General features: G+C 37.1%; 1 protein-coding gene across 3 annotated transcripts in view; it reads left to right on the top strand.

The window, feature by feature from the left end:
* Abca3 (ATP binding cassette subfamily A member 3) overlaps positions 1 to 24,452 on the top strand; it is a 199,481-nt gene that overhangs the window by 109,698 nt on the left and 65,331 nt on the right. For all 3 annotated transcript variants that reach the window (XM_083110291.1, XM_083110289.1, XM_083110290.1), the window contains exons 9-15: positions 1,227 to 1,408; positions 6,418 to 6,552; positions 7,460 to 7,580; positions 8,372 to 8,526; positions 10,640 to 10,795; positions 14,171 to 14,242; positions 16,029 to 16,167. In XM_083110291.1, coding sequence (XP_082966417.1) covers positions 1,227 to 1,408; positions 6,418 to 6,552; positions 7,460 to 7,580; positions 8,372 to 8,526; positions 10,640 to 10,795; positions 14,171 to 14,242; positions 16,029 to 16,167 — 960 coding nt within the window. The remainder of the gene's footprint in view (positions 1 to 1,226; positions 1,409 to 6,417; positions 6,553 to 7,459; positions 7,581 to 8,371; positions 8,527 to 10,639; positions 10,796 to 14,170; positions 14,243 to 16,028; positions 16,168 to 24,452) is intronic.

The following is a 24,452-nucleotide window of genomic DNA, read 5'->3' as shown; positions in this document are numbered from 1 at the left end:
TACATCAGAGTTCCATTAAAAAATGCAGAAACTGATGAATCTTTATAGTGCCTAAAATAACCTATTGTAGGTTTATGTGCCTAAATCTTAGGTCTTTATATTCCTTTAAGGTTTTAAAGGTTTGCATGCTGCAGAGGTGTATTTGCTCTAGTGACAAAAATTTCAATGACTTGTTTGAAACACACACACTGTTGATTTCCCTCCCCCAAGTCCATGACGTTTTTCAAGGCTTGAAACAAAGAAAGATGTCTGGCGACAATGTTGTGGGCACAGTCCAAAGTACAAACTTTTGATCCATGTGATCTTGCTCCCTTTCGCATCAATCCAGTGCTATGTGGCATTCACATCTTGAGAATAGGGCAGGATTAAGGTGGGTGCTATTGATGCTTCAGCATTAGGCCCATTCCTGAGATAGGCCCAGATGAAAACAGACGAGAATTTTCCGAAAGCTGAACAGTTTTCTGCTATATTAACCTAAAAATAAATCTTAGAATTAAATTTGGAGCCCCAATTTTGGACGGCTAGACACAGCGTTACTTATTATACAGCTGAGATGTAACTATAACGTCGTTGTGTTTATTGTTCACCAAAGATTTCAAGCATCAGGCCCAATTTCGTCTTAACCGGCCCTGCTTGAGAAGCATTGTTTCGGCATTCAAATTTGCATCACTGTCTAGCTTTTCTGTTGGAACATCATTTTCAGCATATGAGGTGATCTTCACAGATAAAAAATGGAGTTTGACTGTGGATAACATGGAAAAGATAGTTGTTATGTATTGTGTAGCAAATTAAACATAATTCATTTTTCATATCAACAAGCAACTTATGCTAACAGCACAAGTATTAATATTGCAATAATTAGTGGATAATTTTGAAAATGATGTATACAAATGAAAATTTGGTTAGAAAATTAATATTTGGTGGTTATGTATACCTATTATGGTTGTACCTAATCATTTGTCATGAATTTTCAAGTATTTGATTTTTTTTAGAACCCAGTTCAGGATTTTTATTAGCCTAATTTAAGTTTTTTAGAACCCAACCTAACCTAAAATAACACTTTTTCAGAGCCTAAAAAATATAACCTAAACAAAAGCATATGCCTCAGTCAAATGTTAAAATATTAGGTTCAAGTAATTTATGTATTTACCTAAGCACTAAAGTGTATTCTATGCAATGTGTTCCCCCATATCATGTATTCTATTTCTTCATTTGTCTAATTTCAGGCAGTGGACTTCAGTGGGAAATGCTTTACAGTACAGCATCACCTGATGACAATTTTACATTTGGAGATATTTTGACCATATTACTAATTGATTCTGTGATATACCTAGTGCTTGCCCTCTACATTGAGGGAGTGTTTCCCGGTGAATTTGGTGTTCCTTTACCATGGTATTTTCCATTCACTGTAAGTAAAAATTGTGTTGCTTTTCTCGAGTTTGTTTACATTGTTTTTCTATAAAATGATGATGATACAATAACAACACTAAACTTATACACAAAATAATGTACTATACATGCCTAACACACAGCAGGCTCAGGCCCGTAGCCAGGATTACATTTTTTTGGGGGGGAAAAGGGGGGGGGGCTTGTCAGCAACAGGCATCGCCATAAATATTTGTAGAAGGGCAGAAATAATAATGACAATAATAATTATTATTACCAAGGTTATAATTGTCATTTTACAATAACAACTATTATAAGTTATTCAAAATAAACCAATTTTAATCCAAATTTATTATTATTATATAAATAGAGAGACTTCCCTACTCGATGCACCGTATGAGTGAATATCCAACACAAGTGTTGTCCATTATTTTTCTTACATTTTGTGCAGTTAGTGTAATGAGATTCATAGCTATTGTATTTTGTTATTAACTTTTACACATTCCATAAAAAAAATGGCTTCAAAAGTTAGGGCCAAATTTTACTCATAAAAATTATATTCTGTGACCTGTCACAAAGAAAACTATAAATTCTGAGAGTTGTGGATCCATTTATTCTTTAGATTAAATGGTAAAATTAAAAAATACGACCTGGTTCCTCTATTATACAATAAACTTTTTTCGATCTAATGTTTAATCCTGCTAAGGAAGTAAAATTAATTACCACTACACACTATTTAAAATAGATCTTTGTAGGATTTCAGGGGGGGCTTCAGCCTCCAGAGCACAACATCCCCCATCTACGTGCCTGAGCAGGCTCACTGTTGCAAGGTGATGTGCTACCAAAACGCAATGATAACATTCTTCCAAGAGTTCTTGAAATCAAGATGCAATGCAAGTGAAACAAGTGACAAGCAAAATGTAATAACTATCCTCAACAGGAGAATTCAAATCACTGTATGATGTACCTCTCCACCAGGGACCGAACATGCTGGTTACAAGTTAACAGAGTTACCACTATGTTGTATATGGCCGAGTACTATTTTGTCGTATGTCCATCTGCACAAATCTTCTCAGGAGAGCTGATTAAAGTTTGACATTTGAAGATTTGAAATACACTACAGAATTTTCACACACATTTTATTATTTTTGGTAACTTAGAACCACCTAAAAAACCAGATATGTCAATTTGGAAAGTGGTGCATTAACCTGTATGGAACATAATAACATGATCAACTCATTTCCGACGATAAGTGGAGATACGACAAAACTACAATCAGGTGGCGATGTCATGATGGAGGACCACCAAAAAGTTTCAAATTTCAGTCATGAGTGTCCAATCATCAATTTTATCTCATCTTCATCGTCATGATTAACCTGTACAGGCAGAAATGCAACATACAATAAATAAAATACAAATACAAGAAATGTGGAAGGTGGGACAGACAATGTAGGGGGGAATTTACCTGGCTTCTCTTCCCTCTTCGACTTAAATTTAATGATTGTAAAACAGTGGCGGAGCGTGACCTTTCCAACAGTGTAAGCCTAGCATGACGAAGGCTATTTCCCGTTGTGCTTATTTTTAGGCTGACATGGTTAGTGATTTATCCACACACATCGACCCCCGCCCCCCCCCCAATTTTTCAGAACACTTCCCTGGAATTTTTCACCAAATTAAAAATTCTGGATATCTGATAATTAAGTCAGTGTTATTCCTATCACAATGAGTAATGTAACGATAAAAAATATGCAAAGTTAGATAAAATTAATAATAATAATAATAATAAACAAACGAAAACAGAAGGAAACAGAAAAGTGCTGAATACTTTTTACAACCGCATAACCAAGTATCAGCTCCGTATCATTAATCGCATTATTTTTCGTTTCTGTTACTATGTCTGCTAGAGAAGGAAGGGGTGGGCCTACCTATATCCACAAGTTTCTTCTTGGCAGCAAAGTCCTTGCTGGACAACGGCATCTTCAACAAGTTCTCCACCCCACCGCACAATCACACTCATTTTATTCCATAATGCACTTCACTACTGTATTACACCACAGCACAGGGATGACAGTCCGCTTTTCAATAGATGGAATTCGCAAAAGCAATATCTCGAGACTTTAACAAACACACAGCAAGAAGGGGAAAACAAAAAGAAACCAGATCCAAAATCGGTCACTGCTCAAAGCAGTGATCTTTCGGACTGTGAGGGGAATATCCCTTTCGGATATAAATAAATTCCCTCTCTTGCCTTAAAATTCCCTATATTTAGTAAGAAAAAAAAAATACAATATAAAATATAAAAGAAATGCTCACAAATTGTAGGGATATATCCAGAAATTTCTATCAAAGGACATGTAAGTGTTTTCTTAGGATAGTGTAAAAGCAAATCTAGCACCTAAAAGATCAGAAACAGGCTTTTCGTACGTTGTTCGAAGAGTGTTTGAATCACGGACTATGTAATTAATAATATTTGGTTCACATTTGACATGAAATTTGTAAAATTGGTTCAATCTTCAGTTTTCATTAACATTTATTTATTTATTTACTTATTTATTTCACTTTTTAGCTCAATTATTACCAGCTGAGTTCATACATAAACGGAAAACAGAGTCTTAATATGTCTAATGTTTATGCTCTCCTACAAGCGAAAAACAGAAACAACAAGAATTTAGCACATCAATGTGTATCTAGTTTTTACGTATCCCGCTCATTTCTAGGTTTCTCCTTTTTCCCCTTCCTGTTAGTTTTTTGCTTCAGAATTCCCTGTTCCTGGAATAAAAAAAAACCTCCTTGAAGCACCACCGGCTCAAATTTCCTTTGCAGTCAACCATTCACACCCGACAACGCTGGAGCACCTCCTCTTGCAGGACCTGTGTCTCGCTGCCGCGTATTCAGTGAAGCCAATAATGGTGCTAAATCTCGCACAAGTTTAAAAAGTCGTTTGTAAGTTGGAGATATAAATAAAACAACAGGGCCGCTTTTCGTTGTGGTTGAATTTTCTCAAACTTTTCACATAACGTGGAACCCATGTCGTTGGTTGAACCATTAAAATTTATATTTGTTTTTGTTATAAATTAATATTTATAATATGAAAATCCCAGAACAATTTAGTAGTATGTAGCATAATTTCGGAGTTTAAACGATACCATGGATGTCCAGAAGGGGCAAGGGGAGGAGGCACTTCCTGAAAAATGAATGTCAACCATTTTTACACATATAATTTCATTTCAGTCACATCAAATTGTTAATTATTGTAAGGGCGTTGCAGAAAAATGTTAACTTCAAATTGAATTAGTATATTTTGAGAAGGGAAATATACCTAGTTTACCCCAACCCCTGAAAAAAATAGTACTTTGCTTAATCCTCCCTGGTGGAAAGAAATACTGCGGACGTCCATGAACAACATTTTTTCTAAACATGGGGTTTGCAACGCTGCTGTAAGCCTGTGGCAGTAGGTTTACGAACCTAGGGTTTGGCCCGCTCTTCTCCCTATATTCCTTGCTCTTCTCTATCCAGATAGGGTAGGCACTGCTCCTTCGCAGTCAGAAATTTGTAAGGCAACATTCAGACGACTTACAACTTTCCCCAAGCAAAAGGCGGGAGTTCTCATGTGCCATCTGGTGTGAAGTGTTGCAATCTAACAAACAGGATCTCGAAGACTGGTATCAGGCCGAGATGAACTTTGAAGTTTTTACGAATTTTGCCATATAATTACATACATTTTACTAGAATTAATAAAGTGTAAGCCCGGCTTACACGGCTTACATGGACGCTCCGTGCCTGTTGTAAAAGATTGTGCAGCACTACACCAGCATAGTGAGTGCGAGTGTTATAAAATCGTTAATTACCAACCTAACATTCCCCAAATTTATATTATTTTTGGCTGACAAACCAGAAAATCAAGAGCCAGTACACAATGTAATGCTGTTTTTTTAGGATATGGTTTAAGTAGTGGAAATTTCACCATATTTTTTATATATTTGATTGGTTGAGTTTATTTTACTTCACTTTTCTGCCACTTTTGGCTAATTGCAAAGATGAGGATGGATGGTGATAAGATGAAATGGATGAAGGGCATAGGTGGAGTTCTGGAGGGGCCAGGGGGGCCTGGCACCCCAACTTAGAGGAGACTAAAAAATAACACATGATTAAGTTCAGTTACTACATTTTTGTTATGAAGCCATGCAGCAAATCTTGACTTTCGGCATGATGGCATGTGCGGTAATTGCGCCGCAATAGCAGGTCTTACATGATTTGATTGATGTGTATAGTTTGAAGAAAGAGAAACGTAAAATGACTTTGTGTTAAGTCAACAGTTACTGCTGAGGCACCAAAATAACTTTTCAATTTAATTTTTCTAAAATTTCTGAAGCTTACTATTGTTCTGTAACTTTTTTAAAATAATTTGAGTATTGTATCAATAAAAAAATAATGAAATGCAAAATTCAATAATCGTACTGTTTTGCTTCTTATAAAACTGACAACCAATATACTAATTAATATTTGTTTACTTAAGCGAGGAAATTTAACATTTTCAAATCTAAAAGGCCTAAAACTCAGTGTTTCTAAGTTGTTGTTTTTTTAAAATTTCTCAGGTACATCATATGCTTCTCCCAGAGTCTGCCCCCACCCAAACCAAAAGCTCAAACTCTGCTCATGATGAAGGGACAATCAAAAAACATATGTACACAAGCCCCGCAGAGAATTATGCCAGACCCTATGAGTCTAGATGCATGAGCCTTGCTAGTCTGCAGTCTAGGGTGTACTACGAAATAGGGAGGTTGACAATTGGGTCTTTAGAAAGGGTCACCCCCTTGCACCCCTATTTTTGATGTCACTAACAGTGTTTACTTTAAACTGTACAAGTGAAACTAATTGTAAATGTTTACTGCGAAATGGTGATACTAATACTGTATGTTTTTAAAATGCTATTTCTAGCCTTGAATTTGTTGGTAATTTCACCCTGAAAACCTGAATATTTTATGTGGGTGTTACAGCAACCATCCTGACGAACTATTGTTTTTCTTCCAGAGATCCTATTGGTGTGGGCAGCCTGTTGCAGATGAGAACTTGGCAGTCATGGAGAATGGGCTGCAAAACAGGGACTTATGCGAGGAAGAGCCACTACACCTGAACGCAGGGATACAGATAAAAAACATTACTAAGGTATGATATGTTTCAGAGATTGGAGTTCAGTAAAGTTCTCTATCAGTATCAACTAACAAAGACATATTGGTAAAATTACCAATAATTGAATGAAAATTCTGCCAATTCGTTGTTATTTTTGTGAATGTAAACACATGATTTGTATGTCCTAATTTTGTAAATGCTAAGTATACAGTTTATATTGTATACATACATAAGACTACAGAATGTATTTCTTAATACTGTGGGTTTTCATGTGTTGTCATTAAATATGCAGTGATATGGTAGAGTTGGTCATATATTAGAAGGTATTTCATAATTGAATCGGCAAGTTTAAGAGGGGAATAAGTGCAAAAAGTAAATTTGTGGGGAATCAAAAAAACTGTAAAATAGGTCCGGGAATTATTTCCTTCTTATACCTTACATTGATTTCAGGGTTCTTTATCTTCCTTAAGGGACTACTTTTTATATCTTTCTTCACACTCAAGTGTAGAGCGACGCTTTCCGATGATGTTGAGTACAAAAGGTCATTTTGCCATTTTTGGTCTTCATTCCCTTCTTAAACTTGCCGATTCAATTATCCATGCTGTTACCAGTTGAGCCTTCTTTAGGAAGACCACTCTGGTGCAAGATTTAATTCTTTTTAATCCAATCTTGTATTAATTATAATAAATTAAATGTTTTAAGATTACATTTCTTAGCTTATCTTAGTTAGTCTCCTGGCTTTCTTAGCCTGAATTATTTTTAGTTTTGTCTACCTTTGTGTATGAGTAAAGCTGGAGACTAGAAACGAATATGTCATCTATGCCTCTAACTAGCAACAATACCGTGGGAAGATGAGAGACAAATATTTGAAAAAAAGGAAAGATTTCCATTGTAAGTTTCAGTTACAATGAATATTAATTGTTTTCTTTAATTGTTATTACAGATATACAACAACAAAAAAGCAGCTGTGAATTGTCTCTCACTGAATATGTACGAAGGGCAGATCACTGTCCTTCTGGGTCATAATGGTGCTGGCAAAACGACAACCATGTCAATGTTAACAGGTATGCATTACTTTCGCCTTTGTAATTTAGCATTTAGGCTGTACTTTGTAGCAAATGAAACATATATTTCCATTGGATAAAGGCTTACACCATTGCCTCGTAATCAAGCGATCTCTGTTTTTGCCCCTGGTGGATGTGTGTTGGACAATTATTCGGACTGCATGTTTTACATAAATACGAGAGTTGGACATAAGTCTTGTCAACTATTTTTTCGTGAGAATGCGGGACCATCATGAAAATTTGAAATAAACAAATGAAAGGGGGTAATGTATTGTAATGAAGAATATATGAACAATGCAGATCATGTGTACCAGGTGCAGGATAGGGAAGCAAGCAAACCATCCTAAAAGATAGCATTGTGCCACTCGTGTTTACAAGTCTGAAAGTATATATTAGCATTACAAGAACAAAAGAGGTTCACACTATGGTAGGACACTATTTCCCTCAGTTTCCATCAGCACCCTGTGTTATTCTCTGGCATTTCTCCCTCGAAAAATGGCTATTTTGATACATGAATGCTGTTCACACTCTGGAACGGCCGTTGACTTAACAAAGAATTACCACTGCCCTCTGTTTCAATAACCGTTCATCACCCTGCCATCTAGTGAAGTGTCCACATACTATGGTTGCCATGTTCTCTGGGACATACAATAATATTGTAGTACCACAGTTTAACTTTGAGAAAAAATATAGTTTGCCATGACTTACGTCCCAGCCCTTGTATGTACATTTTCTAGTGCATATATTCACCTACCTATGTATTTAGGTTGTATTATTATCTTTTTTTCCAGGTCTGTATACACCAACATTAGGTACAGCCCTCGTAAATGGCCATGATGTGAGAACAGACATCCAGGGCGTGAGAGAGAGTCTCGGTCTGTGTCCACAACACAACGTTCTCTTTGATGAACTAACTGTGAGGGAGCATCTATACTTCTTCTGCAAGGTACGTATCTAGCAGATATGTGAAATCTGACACTGAAATGTGACTGCTTCACATGCCATGGTTACAAGTAACAGTTTCTTTTTTAGAAATTCTGTGACTGACTACTTTAAAAAGTAACTAGCTGTAACTACAAAGGCTGTCGCAGAGAAGGTGAGACTAATTCTTGCATAGGAAAACAGCGACCTACATTGGCTAGCAAATGTACTCTGGTGAAAATTTGGTTCATTAACTGCCGATTGAGACCAAAATGAGTGCAATAGGTCAAAAAGTCGTGACTGCGTAGCAGTTAAAAGACAAGCATGTACATGGACTCCTCCAAGAATCATTAAAATGAAACAAAAAAATTACAAACCACAAAATTTTTATTCAGAATCACCCATATCGAGTAGACGTACATCTTTTTTAAAATAGGCACCATTGACAGCTAAGCAAGCATCCATACGCTCCTGCCACTTTGTGAATGTCTTTGAAAATTAGTCGTCAGGTAGCGAACTGAAGAAAACTTGCGCTGCGGTGATCACTTCCTTGTTCGTCATGAAATGACGACCACGTAAAGCGGCCTTTAAAAGTGGAAATAGCCAAAAGTCTCAGGGTGCAAGGTCCAGGATGTATGCTGGATGCGGGAAAATTTCTATTTCGCGTAATCCTGAAAAGCCCACGCGGTATGCGGGCGTGCATTATCGTGATGCAATCTGAAGGAGTTCTTCAAATGCGGCCTCTTTTTTGCTACTTGCTGGCGCAGTGTCTCAATGACTCCTTGGTAATACTGTGGCTCTACTCAGTCTGTCTTGATCGGCATATGCCTGTTGAAACATTGCATATGTTTCTGCAGCACTTTTCCCTAAACGCCAACAAAATTTTATGGCATGTCGCTGTTCATCTTGAATACTCATCGCGAAAAGCAATGTTATACACAAAAACCTGGAGGGGTAAACGAAACACGTTCCACGTAAATCAACACAGCTGCTCACTAACGTGGTTTCACAACATGTGACAACTTGCTACGGAAACAGAATAGTCATCCTACACGACGCGACTAGTGCCGAAACCATAGGCAGTGTTGCCAAGCCAGGAAAAAATCTGTCTCACCTTCTCTGCGACAGCCTTTGTATAACAGAGTTACTTTTTGTGGTGGAAGGAACATTATTACCAGTTACTTTTACAGTTGCTTTACGACACTTAAACTGTTAACTTGAAAATTTGTAACAAGGGGAAACAGAAAAAATTGACAACTCTGTTTCCAACTATGTGTCTTCTCTGGATGCTAAGGTAAAAGAGTTTCATATTTTCATATTCTTTATTTCCGTTGACCCATGGCCATAGGTATGGAAATCATCATATAACAATACATACAGTAATAAAATATTAATACAACTATAGACAAGAATTACAGCAATGATTTGAAGAACTTCTACATGAAGGAAATCCAAATAAAGGAAGAATACACTATGGGAGTGAAATTACATACAATATTTAAGGCGAGCACAATAATAAGCGAAGAAAATTTTTTAGTGTAAAAATGAAATTTAAAAGTAAATATGTAACTTATACAACATGGAAGAATGTTATACAGAACCGATTAATGATCATTTAGGCACAATAATAGCATATAGTGAATACTTCGTACATGATAATATAAATAGTATAATTCCATTTTCTGTACAACCGAAAGTAGGCTTCGTTGCGTGCTAAATTTATAACATACACTCTTCATTGCAATTCATAATTACTAATTGCATGAAAACTTCTGTGTTTTTGAGGTTTCTGCTTTAATTTGATAAACGTGGTTTATGATTAAATCACAACTTCTGAGTTGTGATGATACGATTGACTTTGAATGTATGTAGCATGCATGGATTACAGTTAATTTAAAATTAACTTTGAGGATTATAAAATTATAAAAGAGGAGATATTTCATGGTATATGCTAACAATAAAAGTTCCAAAAATATCTTTTAGACTTCTCTAATGGTATAGTGGCTATCGCTGTCACCTCAGTGATTACATTACTTGTCGTTTTATTCTTGATGCTAAGTTAGAGGAAAGGGTAAAACAGTAATTGTACTTTCTAGCACAGCATTTTCAAACCACTGTACCTTCCCCTCTTTTTACAGCTGAAAGGCCTGAATGCGAAGCAGATGAAAGAAGAAGTACCAAGGTACATCGAGAAGTTGAAGCTTGAAGACAAAGCAGATTCTCAAGCACGGACGCTATCTGGTGGGATGCAGAGGAAGCTTTCAGTCGGAGTTGCTCTTTGTGGAAAATCAAAGGTTTGCATGTTACTTTTTCAAATTTCATTTCAAGCAGTTAATTTGAATTTGAACTCTCTAAAATGTTGTCAATTTTCGTACTAATTTTATTGTTACTGATAATATATAATAGTGAATAGATTCTCTCTGGCTATTGACCAGGTGAGTTCTGGAAAGGTTTCCAATCTTTTGAGAGCTAAGCTCACTCTCATCTTCAGGGTAGAAGTTACTACCTGGAAGATAAGAGTGATGTTCCAGAACTCACCTAGTTGATAGCCTGAAAGAATCTATTCATCATTTATTGCCAGGAAGCTTCAAGACATCCTTTAATAAACAATAGGTTTGGGACAGTGTAATCGGTACAGCCAATATAGCCACTGCACATTGGTCTGTTGGTAAAATTGCTGATAATTACGCCAAAGAATTGACTTCACAACCACCAAGATCATCAATAAGTCAACCAATTACTGGGACCGAATCATCAAAGCAATAGCCATGCACAGAGAAAAGGAAAACCTCAACAGGGACACGGAGATCGAACTGGACCCAGCCTGGTTAGCGATAGTCGACTTGGAGCACGGACGCCATGCCACCTACACCAGACCCCTCCCACACCAAATACATATAACTTTACCCTGGAACACCTCTGCACTTCAATCGCTGAAGATGAGATTGACGTAACTTTCAAAAGCTCAGAAACCTATCCGGAAATCACTTGGTTGATATCCCGAGAAAACCTCTTCATCATTCGCCACCAGGAAAGCTTCAAGAATTATTTTAATTACGATGCCTGTCTGTAATGTAAGGGCATGTATGGGTTGGCAAGAAGAATCAAAGTTATCCTCACAAAGTTGTCAGCCACCAGCAAGCTATGCCAGGTAAGGCATTCATTAATTGCAAGGTGGCTCATGTTAGCTCCATGAGGAAAAGTTGAAGAATTCCAGAAGGAAATCGGAAGAAGAAGGTTTAATAATTAGCTCTAATTAGTGGAGGTGCGAGGAGCTTGAACTGGATATATATTTTATTAGGGAACCCCAACTCCTTGCATAAGCATCTATTACTCTCCATGAGCCAGAATGTCCCGTTAAAATAAATCGACTCTTGATTGAGAAAAATACTGCTGGTTATTTAGTCATGCCAATCTAGGGTTACCAGACATCTTCTTTTACCCATGCATGCCCTCTTTTTTCAGGTACTAAAAATGGTCCAGGTGGGTTTTTAGGAAAATTGGGAAATGCCCTCATTTTTGGGGTATAAACAACTACATCAACTTCAAGATTCATAACAAAATTATATATTTGTAAATAATTGTTAATATTGTTTCAGTGTTCAATTTCAAAGTAAGGAAATACAACACACTCAGTTGCAAGCGCATAGACAAGAAACTTTTTTTTCCAACAAAGAATGAATATAGTTTATGCAGTACATTATTATGTAATATTCTCCATTCCCGTGGTTCTTTATTTCTTTTAGGTCCAAATATTCAAATAGGTCAAAAACTCTCAATTTATGTTCATCTTTTAAAGTTAGAGATCAAGTTTCACAACTGTCTTGATTGATTGATTGATTTGTTGTTTTAAGTCCACTTTATGCAGAGATAGGCTAATCGGGACTGGACCTACAGTTTAAAGTGGGATCCAAACCACTACAGGTCTCCACCAGGTATCGAACCTGAGACCCCTTGATTACAAGGTGATGACGTTACCACTATGCCGTTAGGGAGGTCCCCGTATAATACTAAAGTGTGCGTCAATTCTCCTGCATATGGTGATAGCCAATAGCAGCACACTAAAGCGGTGCCATGTTGAAATCTCACAAGGAAAAGAGCCAGCATGGTTGAGCAAAGTAGGCATCGCTGCACGTTTGTGATTCACTGGTGCTGTTCAGCCGTTCAAGGCCATATGCAGGACATTTGACACGCACTCTAACAGCATAGTAAATAAATATTACAATATTCAGACATTTGCCTGTAATGAGGCCTATTATTAGTTATACTGAAACGATGTATAATTACTGTATTTTAAAGGGGTGTGTGATCTACATGCTCACCAAAACAAGAGTAAACACAAAATTTGTGTTCGAAATGCTACCTCTAAAATCTAAAACATGTCCTCTTTTTTAAAGTTTGTCATCTGATAACCCTATGCCAAGCCCCAAGGATTAGCATTAACTCAACATGCTGGAGAAAATAAGTAACCTCCACGCTGGAGAAAATAAGTAAGAGTGTAATTTAGTGGAAAAATCTGGCAGAATACAGGGCAGAATAATTCATGTATGTTGATTTTGTAAAGTAAATATCCAAATACACAGTTTCATTTACTGGGGCATTAGCTGTATCTACACTCTATTACTATTGGCATCAATTCCATATCCCTAATACTCAGAATGTATATGCTTATATAAGTCCACGCTGCTATTTTCCAATGGAACACCTTTGTCACTATGGTGCAAAAAAGTTTGTTTCGAAATCTGTAAAATTTCTAATCAATGATACGTTTCAATTCCATTTTTTAAACTGTAGATAAACTGATACATTATTTTTCTTAGATCTTTGAACTCTAAGCTTGTTAGAAAATCTAAATATTTCACAATGTTTATGGTTTTGCAAAACCTTAATATCGTTCATGTACTAGGGTGTATCAAAAAGTAAGGTGAATTTTCGATTTATTGAAAAACATGCATAGAAAAAAATATGAAACTGTAGTATGTTTGACACATGGTATCACACTAAAATTCGACATAGGAACCACTGCCTTCATGGGCATAACGTGTGAGGTGGGTCAGGGAAATGCCCATTTGGTGGTGTTTTTGGTCCTCACTCAGATTTTTGGGCACCCCGCATGCACAAACTTTCCTGAAGCCAAGTTTGTCATGGACGATACTCCATGTTCAATGCATCAGCAATATCATGCAACCTGACTCTTCTGTCTTCACGAATCATCGCATCCATGTCTAACACATTGCTGTCGGTGATGGACGTTGCTGGTCTGTCACTTCTGTCCTCATCTGTCACACTACTCCTACACTTGCAAATGAGTTACACCCCACATACACTTGTTTCTGTGACATTACACTCTCTCCATAGACCTCCAACAATTCTCGATGAATTTCAGATGGTTTCTTTCCCTTGACCCATAAAAAACAAATAACACTGTGCACCTCCTCCTTGGAGTAATGTTCAAGTCATTGCGCCATCTTGGAATTGCTCTAGGTACCAGACGGGTTGACGTGGAAGACTGTAATTGCCGTCAGACTTGCATCACCTTAGTATCTGACACATACAAAAAAAATAATTAGCTACACAAAAAACTCTGGATTTTACAGACAAATTCACCTTACTTTTTGATACAACCTTGTACATTCTGTTTCAAACAACTTCAACTCATATCTTTTTAGGTGGTGATGCTGGATGAGCCAACTGCGGGAATGGATCCTTCAGCTAGGAGGAAACTGTGGGAACTACTGCAGGTTAGTTGGCATGCAAGCCATTCTTGTTAACCAATATATTTGTTCATACTGCATTGTATGTATTAATTTATTTGCTAGCTCTGTAGTAACCTTAGAATTTATGTTTTTTAAAAATTGTTGGTGTATTGTGGGTCAGAAATTAACTCTTTCGCTGCGGTCGTCGCATTTATGCACAACACGCCAGGTGCCTTGCTCTGCGGAAGTCGCATTATTGCGAGTTCATACTTCCACTCGCTGCGGGTGTCGCATTTCCGCAGTACGTCGCTTTTAGTAGCCTTCAGACATCTGTAGATTCAATTTGGAACTATTTGAACTTGTAGTTTTGTTTATATCCATATGATGTCACTAATTACGCCTCCGTTTAGAATACGAGCATTGAGTGCTCTGACATGTCAGTTTCAAATGCATGTTCGAATGTAAACAGCATGGCTTCGTCAAGTCGTCAACACTTGTCTGATAATGATGTTACTCAACTGTTGAATCAGAAGGTGAATTAAATTGTGACGATAATAGCGACAGTTTTTATGAGACTTCAATTGGTGACAGTGATTGTGTAGTGTCTGATGAAGAATTTGTACCGCCGTCCGTAACATCATGGAGCAGAGTGCAAAACAGCATTGATCTAGGTGCGGGAAGTTCGACACAGGCAAGTGCTAAGTTACTTGGTGACAGTACAGTATTTAGCACACCATTTTCTTGTTTTATCAAATATTTCCCCCGCTCAGTATTTGAACACACAGCAGAACAAACTGAAGTTTTCACCACCCAGTATCTTGATAATACTTACGAATTTCCACGCCGGTCCACCACTCTGTCACCCCGTGTTTTGAAAAATACCATACCATCAGGGACTACAGAATGGTTTGCCAGTGCAAGGAATGACTTTTGTAATTTCTCTATAACATATTTTGCAATGTATTTTTTTAAAATTATTCTTTCTAAAAAATTTTTTTCAAAATTTCAAAATATTTCAAAATTTTTCAAAATATCATACCACCAGGGACTACAGAATGGTATTCCAGTGAAAGAATGAATTTTGTAAGTTCTCTCTCATATATAACGCAATGTTATTGTGAAAACTATTTGTTTATAAAAAAAATATTTTTTCAAATTTAATTACGCAGCCAAGGGATATTGTGTGCCAGAGAATTCTGCAGCGAAAGAGTTAAATATGGTTTACTATAAATAACAAGCCAGAAAGATAAAAAATGTAGTAAAGAATTTCTAGTACACTTACCTTTAATTCCCAATGATATCGATGCTGATACTTGAAAATTGTAACAATTCAAAGTTGTTAAGAAAGTTTTCATTTGAATTAATCCATAGAAGTCTATCAAGAGTTTTACGGTAAAATATTAATAATTTTAAATTAATTAATCATTTAATTGAAAAAAAATCAATTCCTCACCACAATGTTGTTGCAGAAAAGAAAAATATTAATTTTTCATAATTTCCAGGATATTTATATGGAGCAAAAGTGTCGTGCAGCATTTTTGTGGATCGTGCAAGATTGCTGAGCTAGAAAAAAAAGTATGGACTGATATTGCTGATAAAATTCAAAGCAATACTTCCTGGTATTGGTATCGATGCAGACCTACTTGCTGTTTCACTTATACTTTTAAAATATCATAAAAAGCACTGTGTGTCTTGAATTGGAAACATTTCAATACCTAATGTGCCATTTTTGTTTCAAGCCACATAATTGATATTTTTCTAAAAGGAACAGTGCCAATGTTAAATATAAGCATAGCACATCAAGTGAAAAGTAATTCTACTTACTTTACAGGCTGAAAAAGAGGGGCGTACCTTGCTCTTGACCACTCACTTCATGGATGAAGCTGACCTCTTGGGAGATAGAATTGCGATCATGGCAGGGGGAGAGTTACAATGTTGCGGTTCCTCGTTCTTCTTGAAGAAAAAGTATGGTAAGTGCAATATGAACTCATAATGGAATTTTTCTTTTAGTAGAACCTTCCAGCTTTTTATGTTTCTCAACCACATCTTCCTGAAAAAGTACAATCAATATTGCATTATGAGTACCTGTAATGAAGATCTTAATTGCAGAATTTCTGAGCAAATATTAAATTGAAAGTCTAATTTGTACTTCAACTGTTTATCTGGAGAACACAGTAATATAATTCAATTAATTTTTAAAAACTGCTAAATAAGCTTAAGTATAATTAACTTGATAATAACGATTATTAACTTACTTTTCTGAACAGTTTGATATCTAATATTTTCCCATTTGAGGACTTTGGTAATATAGTATTTTGTCGCATGTTTTATTGAGGTAAAGTAGTGCTAATTTGGGCCAGTTGTAACATGGATATCTATTGATTTTTAACGTGAATGATATTTTAAGTCATTTTAAAATGAACTAATTTCTTCTGTTCTTTCAAATCCTAACCAGTTTTGCAAAACTAACAAAACAAAGCCAGTCACTCATTCATATGTTCATTGAATGCATTTGTCCTGAATAATTTGCAAAGTGAATTTGTCACGTGAAGTAAGGAAATTTTTGCATTCAATTCATTCAAAATGGCTTTCGTTTCACACCAAATCTTTAGAATGGGACCTACAGTTGTATTTAGACCACTGAGCTATGTATTTGTTGGTCACCTGTGGACTGTCTTTGACATGTATTGTGAGCATATGCTAGATTCTGTAGTAGGATAAACATCTGCTTCCCATTGTACAGTCTCTTCACCGGTGACACATCTGTGGAGTGTTAAACCAATAACACTCCACAAATGCACCATGCTAAGACACTAATCAACAGGGGATGCCTACAGGGGAGGGGGGATTATGGTGCAGGCTGTACCATCGATATTTTTATGGGGATTCTTTCCCTTCAAACAATATAAAATTCAACATTTATATATTTTTCGAAAATATACTGCTGGACAAAGAAAACCAGACACCTTAATATTTGACATCTGAATTGCAATGACAGCTCACAGGTATATTACAGGAATGTTTGGCAGATCATGTAGTACCATATGCACCATTCATAGGCTCGGACTTTGTATATGCATTCGTACTTAATTCAGTTTCTGCAACATTTAGTTAGCCTTCGAATTAGAGCTTTTATCAACCCATTGCGTTATCACAAAAAATGCAAGTGTCCGGTTTATTTTGTCCAGCAGTGTATGTAAAAATTTACACCTTAAATGCACCATGTTGAATCCATTAGATAAAAAAAATAAAGTGTTTAAGGGTATTATCGAAGGGAGGGGTATGGTTTTTCATGGGTTTAACATGGTATTTAATTCAAATAGACATCAATTATTACATATTTTGAGGAGATTATAATGAACGATTTTAGGGGCGGTCTTGAGTGATGGGAACCCCTGTTTAGGGAGGAGGGGAAGATCAAGTATAGTGTTCAGTAAAACTAAGGAAAAGGTTACTTACGGTGGACATGCTGTCGTAATTAAATACTTTGTGGGGATTGCAATATGGTTTGAGGGCACAAATGATATGATTTGTGGGGGATTGCGATGGTACAATTCAACATCCTTGGATGCAATGGTCTCTTCCATTGCATCGGCGGACAGTGGTCACTGCCAAAGAGGCACGGATATTAGGGTGCCGCTACCTTCAGGAGTAAGAACTAATCCTTCAGTAGACACAACCAAATACCAATGAAACAATCACCACAGTCCGCCTCCAGCTAGCTAGTCGGTAGGGGTGGGACACCACTGAAGGTTTTCATTGCAAATAAAGATAATTACTTAAATCATAAAAAGATTGGAAACAATTTTACTTGAGTTTAATGCTGATAAGAAGATAAGTAAATAAGAAAGTTTTTAGATACACAAGTTCTAGTTGTTTGTGATTGACATTTTCGAGAGGGGATGATTACTGAATCACCTGGGCTGGCGCACTGTTGTTTTAATTTCGTTTTCTTACCCCTTCCATGGGTTCCTGGACGACACTGCCGTGGTGAAGCTCCTATTCTTGCGTCCTGGGGTCCTTTGTCAAAACACCGGTTCTACATTGGTCAAACCGATCCATTGGTGCATTTAGTTCCTTGCTCACACTTATGTATTTTATAACACTGTCCGCACAATAAACTTGTACTGAAAATAAGCATCGCAACTTGGACGTCAACTTGTTTTTGTCACCTCACACACTTAGGTATCTTAACACTGTCCACCATAATATCTCTTACACTCGGTACTGCTTAGTGGTCACCGACAGATCTCGATGGTATTCGACACCTCCGTCCTTCACCGTACTCGAGCCAAAACTGTTTCCACAAAATTTAGAATGTTATGGTTATGCCGAAATTGAGTTGACGTTTTGAATTCTATTGGTGGAAATTTGGAGGGAAAAGTTACAAGCAGCAAAGGACAGTTTGCAGTGATGTCAAACCTCCTATGCCTTCAGGCAATATATCCCCGCTACACCAAAGCAAAGTATCCAACCATATTATTATATTACTATAATTCTAGTGACACATCTTTGGAGTTTGCAACCAGTACAGGAGGTTGCAGACCAGATGATCGGGACGTATAAAAGGGATTATTGTGAGACAATGAGTTTTATGACTTGTGTCGCCAGAATGGCTGGAGAGAGACACACAGTTGACAATAGCAGTGGCTGCCTCTGGGCCATTAGTGGAAAGATGAATAGAAGAGAGAGCTAGGTTAGCCGATAGTTGCCAGATTTAAGATATTCGCAAGAACGTTTAGTGTAAAGACATAGGGATTTCAGAAGTAAAGATGGCTGTGATGCGAGGCTAGACTCGGGGTGAATCCGTCATGGGCCATGTGTGGCGATTTAGGGTTTGCGAGGGGGAATCTTACAGCAATACTGGCAAGAAGTTGCTGCGAAATCAGAGAAATGCTGGAAAACGTAGGAATATGAAGAAATGATAGAATTCTTGACTGATATTAGAAAATAATTAGAAATGAAATATAGATATGAACAGTGGTGGAAAAGAACTGTTCCAAAGCCCCTTTTGAACTTAGAGAAGGAAAATCTGTCCGATTCTGAGTTCACGTTTTTGAGTATATATGCGAATAATGAAAATATAATTAATAATTGATAAGCTACACCAAATACATATAAACATAACTTGATTAATACAATATAAAATCGAAGATTAAATGTAAATAAGAAAAAATGGGATATAATAGAAAATACATAAAATATGCAATAATATATTGAGTATAATTTAAAAAATATAATCCTTTCCTTTCTATGGGAAATGGTTGACAAAAAGGGAAAGTTTAGGACAGGTCCGTGGGTGTGTTTGTTTGGGTTCCCTGGTTCCTTGACCTTGACTGGGTCCCTTTATATTGTACTTGCAGGGGTTTGTCCTCGCGGCTGGGAATAATGGCAATCGGTAATCCTTGGAAATTCTTGTTTGGCGCCTTCACACGTTGACACGTGTCACACGAGGCTAAAACTTTTCTTATGTGCCGAGCCATATTTTTCCAATAAAAGGATTTTCTCATCTCTGCGAACACTTTCGCACTTCCGAAATGACCACGAATGGTATGAATATACCAAATCAATTTCGTAATGATCGATTGGGGTACACACACTCTCCAATCATTTGCACCATTAGTCGTTCTTCTAAATACAATGTTATTTTCAATCTTATGAAGATTCTTGATTTTTCTCTCTTTAAGACTAAGTTTTCTGTTATCATCTTGCTTTAGAACGTGAATAATATTTCTCAACTTCTCGTCATCTTCCTGCAATTCGGTCATATTCTTCAATTCAGGGACAACCCTCGTATCAATGTCATAATCAATTGCTGCGATCACTTCTTCAGTGTCAATGGTCTCAGTGTGACATTCCGTCACTCCAGTGTCAGTATTAACCGGATTTCTACTTAAAAAATCTGGCACAATATGTTGCTTCCCTGGCACATATCTAATGTCAAAACACAAATCTTGTATTTGTAAACACCATCTTTGTATTCTCTTGTTAGTGAAAGAACATTTCCACAAGTGTGTCAATACCTTGCAATCTGTTTCCACAATAAAATGTTTTCCTTCGAGGAAATGCCTTAATTTCTTGATAGCATAAATTAGGCTGAGCATCTCACGCTCTGTCGCAGCATATACTTTCTCAGTTGCGGTTAAAGTGCGTGAAATAAAAGCAATAACATGTTGATTTCCATCTTCATCATTTTGATATATACATGCCCCAACTCCATAGGCTGACGAATCTACACTCAAATGAAATGTCTTGCCTTTCAGAGGATAATAAAGCATAACTGTGTTCAGGAATTTTTCCTTTATCTCTTCAAAGGCGGACTGCTGCAACGGACCCCACTTCCAACGAGTGTCCTTCTTCAGTAAAGCGCACAATGGAGCTTCTGACGATGACAACTGAGGCACGAATGCTCTATAAAATCCAACGAATCCTAGATATTTTCTTAACTCTTTCTGGTTTTTCGGTGGCTGCAGTTGTTGAATGGCTTCTATCCGTTCAGGTTGACATTTTATTCCTGACCCGGTTAAATTAAAACCTAAATAACTAATCTCCTTCTTTCCAAATGAACATTTTCTAAGCTTTACATGAAATCCTCCTCTTTTCAATCTCTCCAGAATGGCTTCTATTCTTGACAAAAGTTCATCGTAAGTGTCGGCACTACACAGTAAATCATCGACGTAAACAGATGTGTATGAGAGAACTTCGCTCCCCAAAACCTGTTCTACGCAGCGTGCGCAAGCACTAGAGGAATTTAACATTCCGTACGGAATCTTGTTAAAAACAAAAGTTTTCCCTCTATAAACGAAAGCCATGTATTTCTTACTCTCCTCGTGCAGTGGAATAGATAGAAAACATTGTGACAAATCAAGCGTGGCAAAATAAGTTGCACCTTGGTGTCGATATAATATATCTTCAATTGATTCACACCTCTCTGCATCTCGTTCAATGAATCGGTTCGCTAAGCGGAGGTCGAGACATACTCTAGGTGTACTATCATTCTTCTTTACAATCAATAAGGGTGAAGTGTGGGCAGAATATCCTCGTTTAATGACACCTTGCTCCAGCATAGTAGTTATTTCTCTATCTATTATTTCCTTATAAGCCAAAGGAATGTAATTTGTTTTCGCCTGAAATTCTTTTATATTCTTCACTTTAATTTTATATTCATATTTCTTCACGTCTCCTGGAAAATCTGACATCACGTCCTGATAATTCAACAGCAATTTCAGCAGTTTACCTTGTTGTGTTTTATCCAAATCTTCTTGTTTACAAACAATGTTTTTAATTTCTTCCTCGGAATAATATTCCGTGCGCGTAGGCAACTTTAGAGCTTCCTTATTTATCGTTTGGCAAGCGTTTATGTTGACGTTATCACAATATGGTTCTAATGAATGATTAATATGATCTGCATCATTTATTGGCAAAAGAGGTTCTTGAATCATGCATGTAACAATACGTGGCTGAATGGAAACATCGCTCTTGCGAAATGGAACTGCACATTTCTCATCTTGATTCGTGAAATTCAAAAGTCCCTTTTCGAAATCAACATTGGCTTGATATTCATGAAAGAAATCAGCTCCGATTATAACTTCAAATCTCAAGTGCGGAACAACTAAGAATGGATGAATAATAACAGTGTTGCCAAGTCTAACTTCACCAAGAATTTGTTGTTTAATTCGCACTGGCTTTTCTTTCGTGGCTGTCCTAATAATAAGATTAGATACGCCGATAACCGATGTTTGAGGTTCATTTTCTTGTATCCTTTGTAACATAAGGTGTGATATAGCTGATGACATAGATCCTGTGTCTAATAAACAAATGCTTTTGGTATTATTAACCTTACAATTGGCCTCAGGCAAAGCACGAATCTTCGTAATTAAAGATGGGTACATTTTTCCTCCATCTTCCCAGAATTCGTCTTCGAGAGCTCCTATCGCTCTATCTAAAGTTTCTTGTGACGTTGCTCCACTGTCGGCATTCGTCGTCATTTTATTCATTGTTACATCAATAACTCCTGAGAGGGCCATGGACACGTTGTTATCATCGTCGGCTACTTCACCATGCTCATTGTTGCCAGATCCACCATATTTTCTTGGTTCGTCCATTTTCATTCCATTATTGTTATTATTAACATGTGAACGAAGTTCCTCTTGTAAAATTGATTGTTCCATCCATACGTTCGCATTGTTGCCATTTAGTAATCTATTGTGAATTTCCTTCTCTCCCCCATCTAATTGCGAGGAAGAGAGCCTGTGGCGTTTCCCTGATTGGCACGTGTTACATTAGCTTGACGTTGCTCGTTTCTGCCTTCTTGGTTGGCGCTTGCTTCATTGTTGTTCGAAAAGTGCTGATATTCATTCCTGTTGTCGTTGTATTGGCGGTTATACCTTGGAATATATTCATTCCGTGCTTGGCGACGTCCTACATTTATTCTATCCTCCCGTGGACGTTCAGTCATCACCTGAGCTGCGTTTACGGCATGCATCTGGCCACGCCTACCATGAGTATTGTTCTGAGGTTGGTTTCTGTTGTTCCTGTTCATTGTTACATTTCTTTCCTCATCAATCATACTAAATTCCTTCAATATCGATATAAGCTCAGATAACGTCTTCGGCTTCGCAGCAGTGATATTTCTTTGCAGACCAGGATGAAAATGTCTGGCTAATGTTCTGATAAGTTCATCTTCTGGCAATGGTGGATTTAAGACTGTGTTTAATTTTGCCATTCTCACTACATACTGGACGTAAGACTCAGATTTCTTCGAATCGTACTTGGATGTATACAATGTAAGCTTGATGTTAGTTAATTGGTGGTCTGAGAGATATTCATTCAGAAATAAAGCCTTAAAATCGTCAAAAGACTGAATGGTTCCTTCAAACACTTCAAAGAACGTTAACGCCTGCCCCCCTAACGTCTGACGTAACACCTTGGTATATAGCCTCCTTGGAATGTTCATAATTGACAAGTATTCCTCCAAGTTTCTTAGATACGCATGCACATTAATCTCGGCATTTTCTCCATCAAAATATGGTAATTGTATCAATTTACTATCTAACAGTTGTTTGGCAACAGCGCAACTTATCTGGTCATTACTTTCCGAATTAGTTGGGACATCAAATGCATTCTGAGCTACATTTCCGAAATTGTCATCAAACGTTTGTTCACTATTAGTGCCATTAGAATTTTGACTGCGTAACTCCGTAACCTGCTGCTCCAAACTTCTCACGTCGCGGTTAACCTTATTTTCTACATTCCTCACTTCTTGTTGAATTTTCTTGTTTAAATTTGTACTTAATTCCTGTAATTCCTTACGAATTTGAATTGATAATTGCTGAGGCGAATTCTGAATTTCTCGCAAGTCATTGTCTAAACTGTTCATTTGTTGCCTAATTTCATTAATAGATTCATTATTTATCCTAATTTCGGATTGCAGCGTTTCATTTTGCCCTGAAATTTCTAATAAGTCCTTTTGTACTGATCGTGAGTGATCACTGAACTGATTTTCATAACGTTCATACCGCGTGGATACATCTTGCGCAATGTTTTTCTCAAAATCAGTGACGCGAACGTTGACTTGTGTTTCTACTCGCGTAATCCTCTCTGTTATTGACGAAATATCTCGCGCCGTTTCTTCTCTAGCGTCTTCAATGTCGGTTCTCAAAGCTGAAATATTTTGAGCGGTTTCTTTACGTAAGCCTTCTACATTTTGATTATTTTCCTCCCTTACATTATCAATCCTAGCCTCCAAATTTGACCTGTTCGTTGCCATTTCTTCCCTGAGCGCTTGTATACTAATAGCATGCTCTTTACGCAAATTGCTAATATTGGCATTTATTTGCTCATTTTGAATCTGAATTATCTGGGTTAAACGTATAAACATATCCTCAATAGTGGTCGGCGGCTGTTCAAGATTTATGACCTGTGAGAGACTGACATTTTCCGATGGAGACCCAACATCTGTAAGCACAGAAATTCGCTGCACGGCGTTTTCATTTTCAGTGCCTTCCATTTCGAGGTTCCCTGCTGAGCTTGTGGCATGCAAACTGGCTTCTTCTACGAGATTTTTCTGTAGCCGCGTCAAAGGCATGGTAATCGCTTTCCCAAACAAAACGGTCAATAGATAACGGGATACGAAAGGAAAAGTTCCCTACTGTTCCCTCAAAATCGGACGAAAGTTCAGTGTTGTCAACTGACGATTTGACAATTTGTTAATGAAGATTATGCAAACACAAGTATAAGATAAATTAAACTGCCC

This window comes from Lepisma saccharinum, chromosome 24 (genome assembly GCF_977018435.1).
Source record: "Lepisma saccharinum chromosome 24, izLepSacc3.1, whole genome shotgun sequence".
Lineage (NCBI taxonomy): Eukaryota > Metazoa > Arthropoda > Insecta > Zygentoma > Lepismatidae > Lepisma > Lepisma saccharinum.
This window is presented reverse-complemented; position numbering and strand designations above follow the sequence as displayed.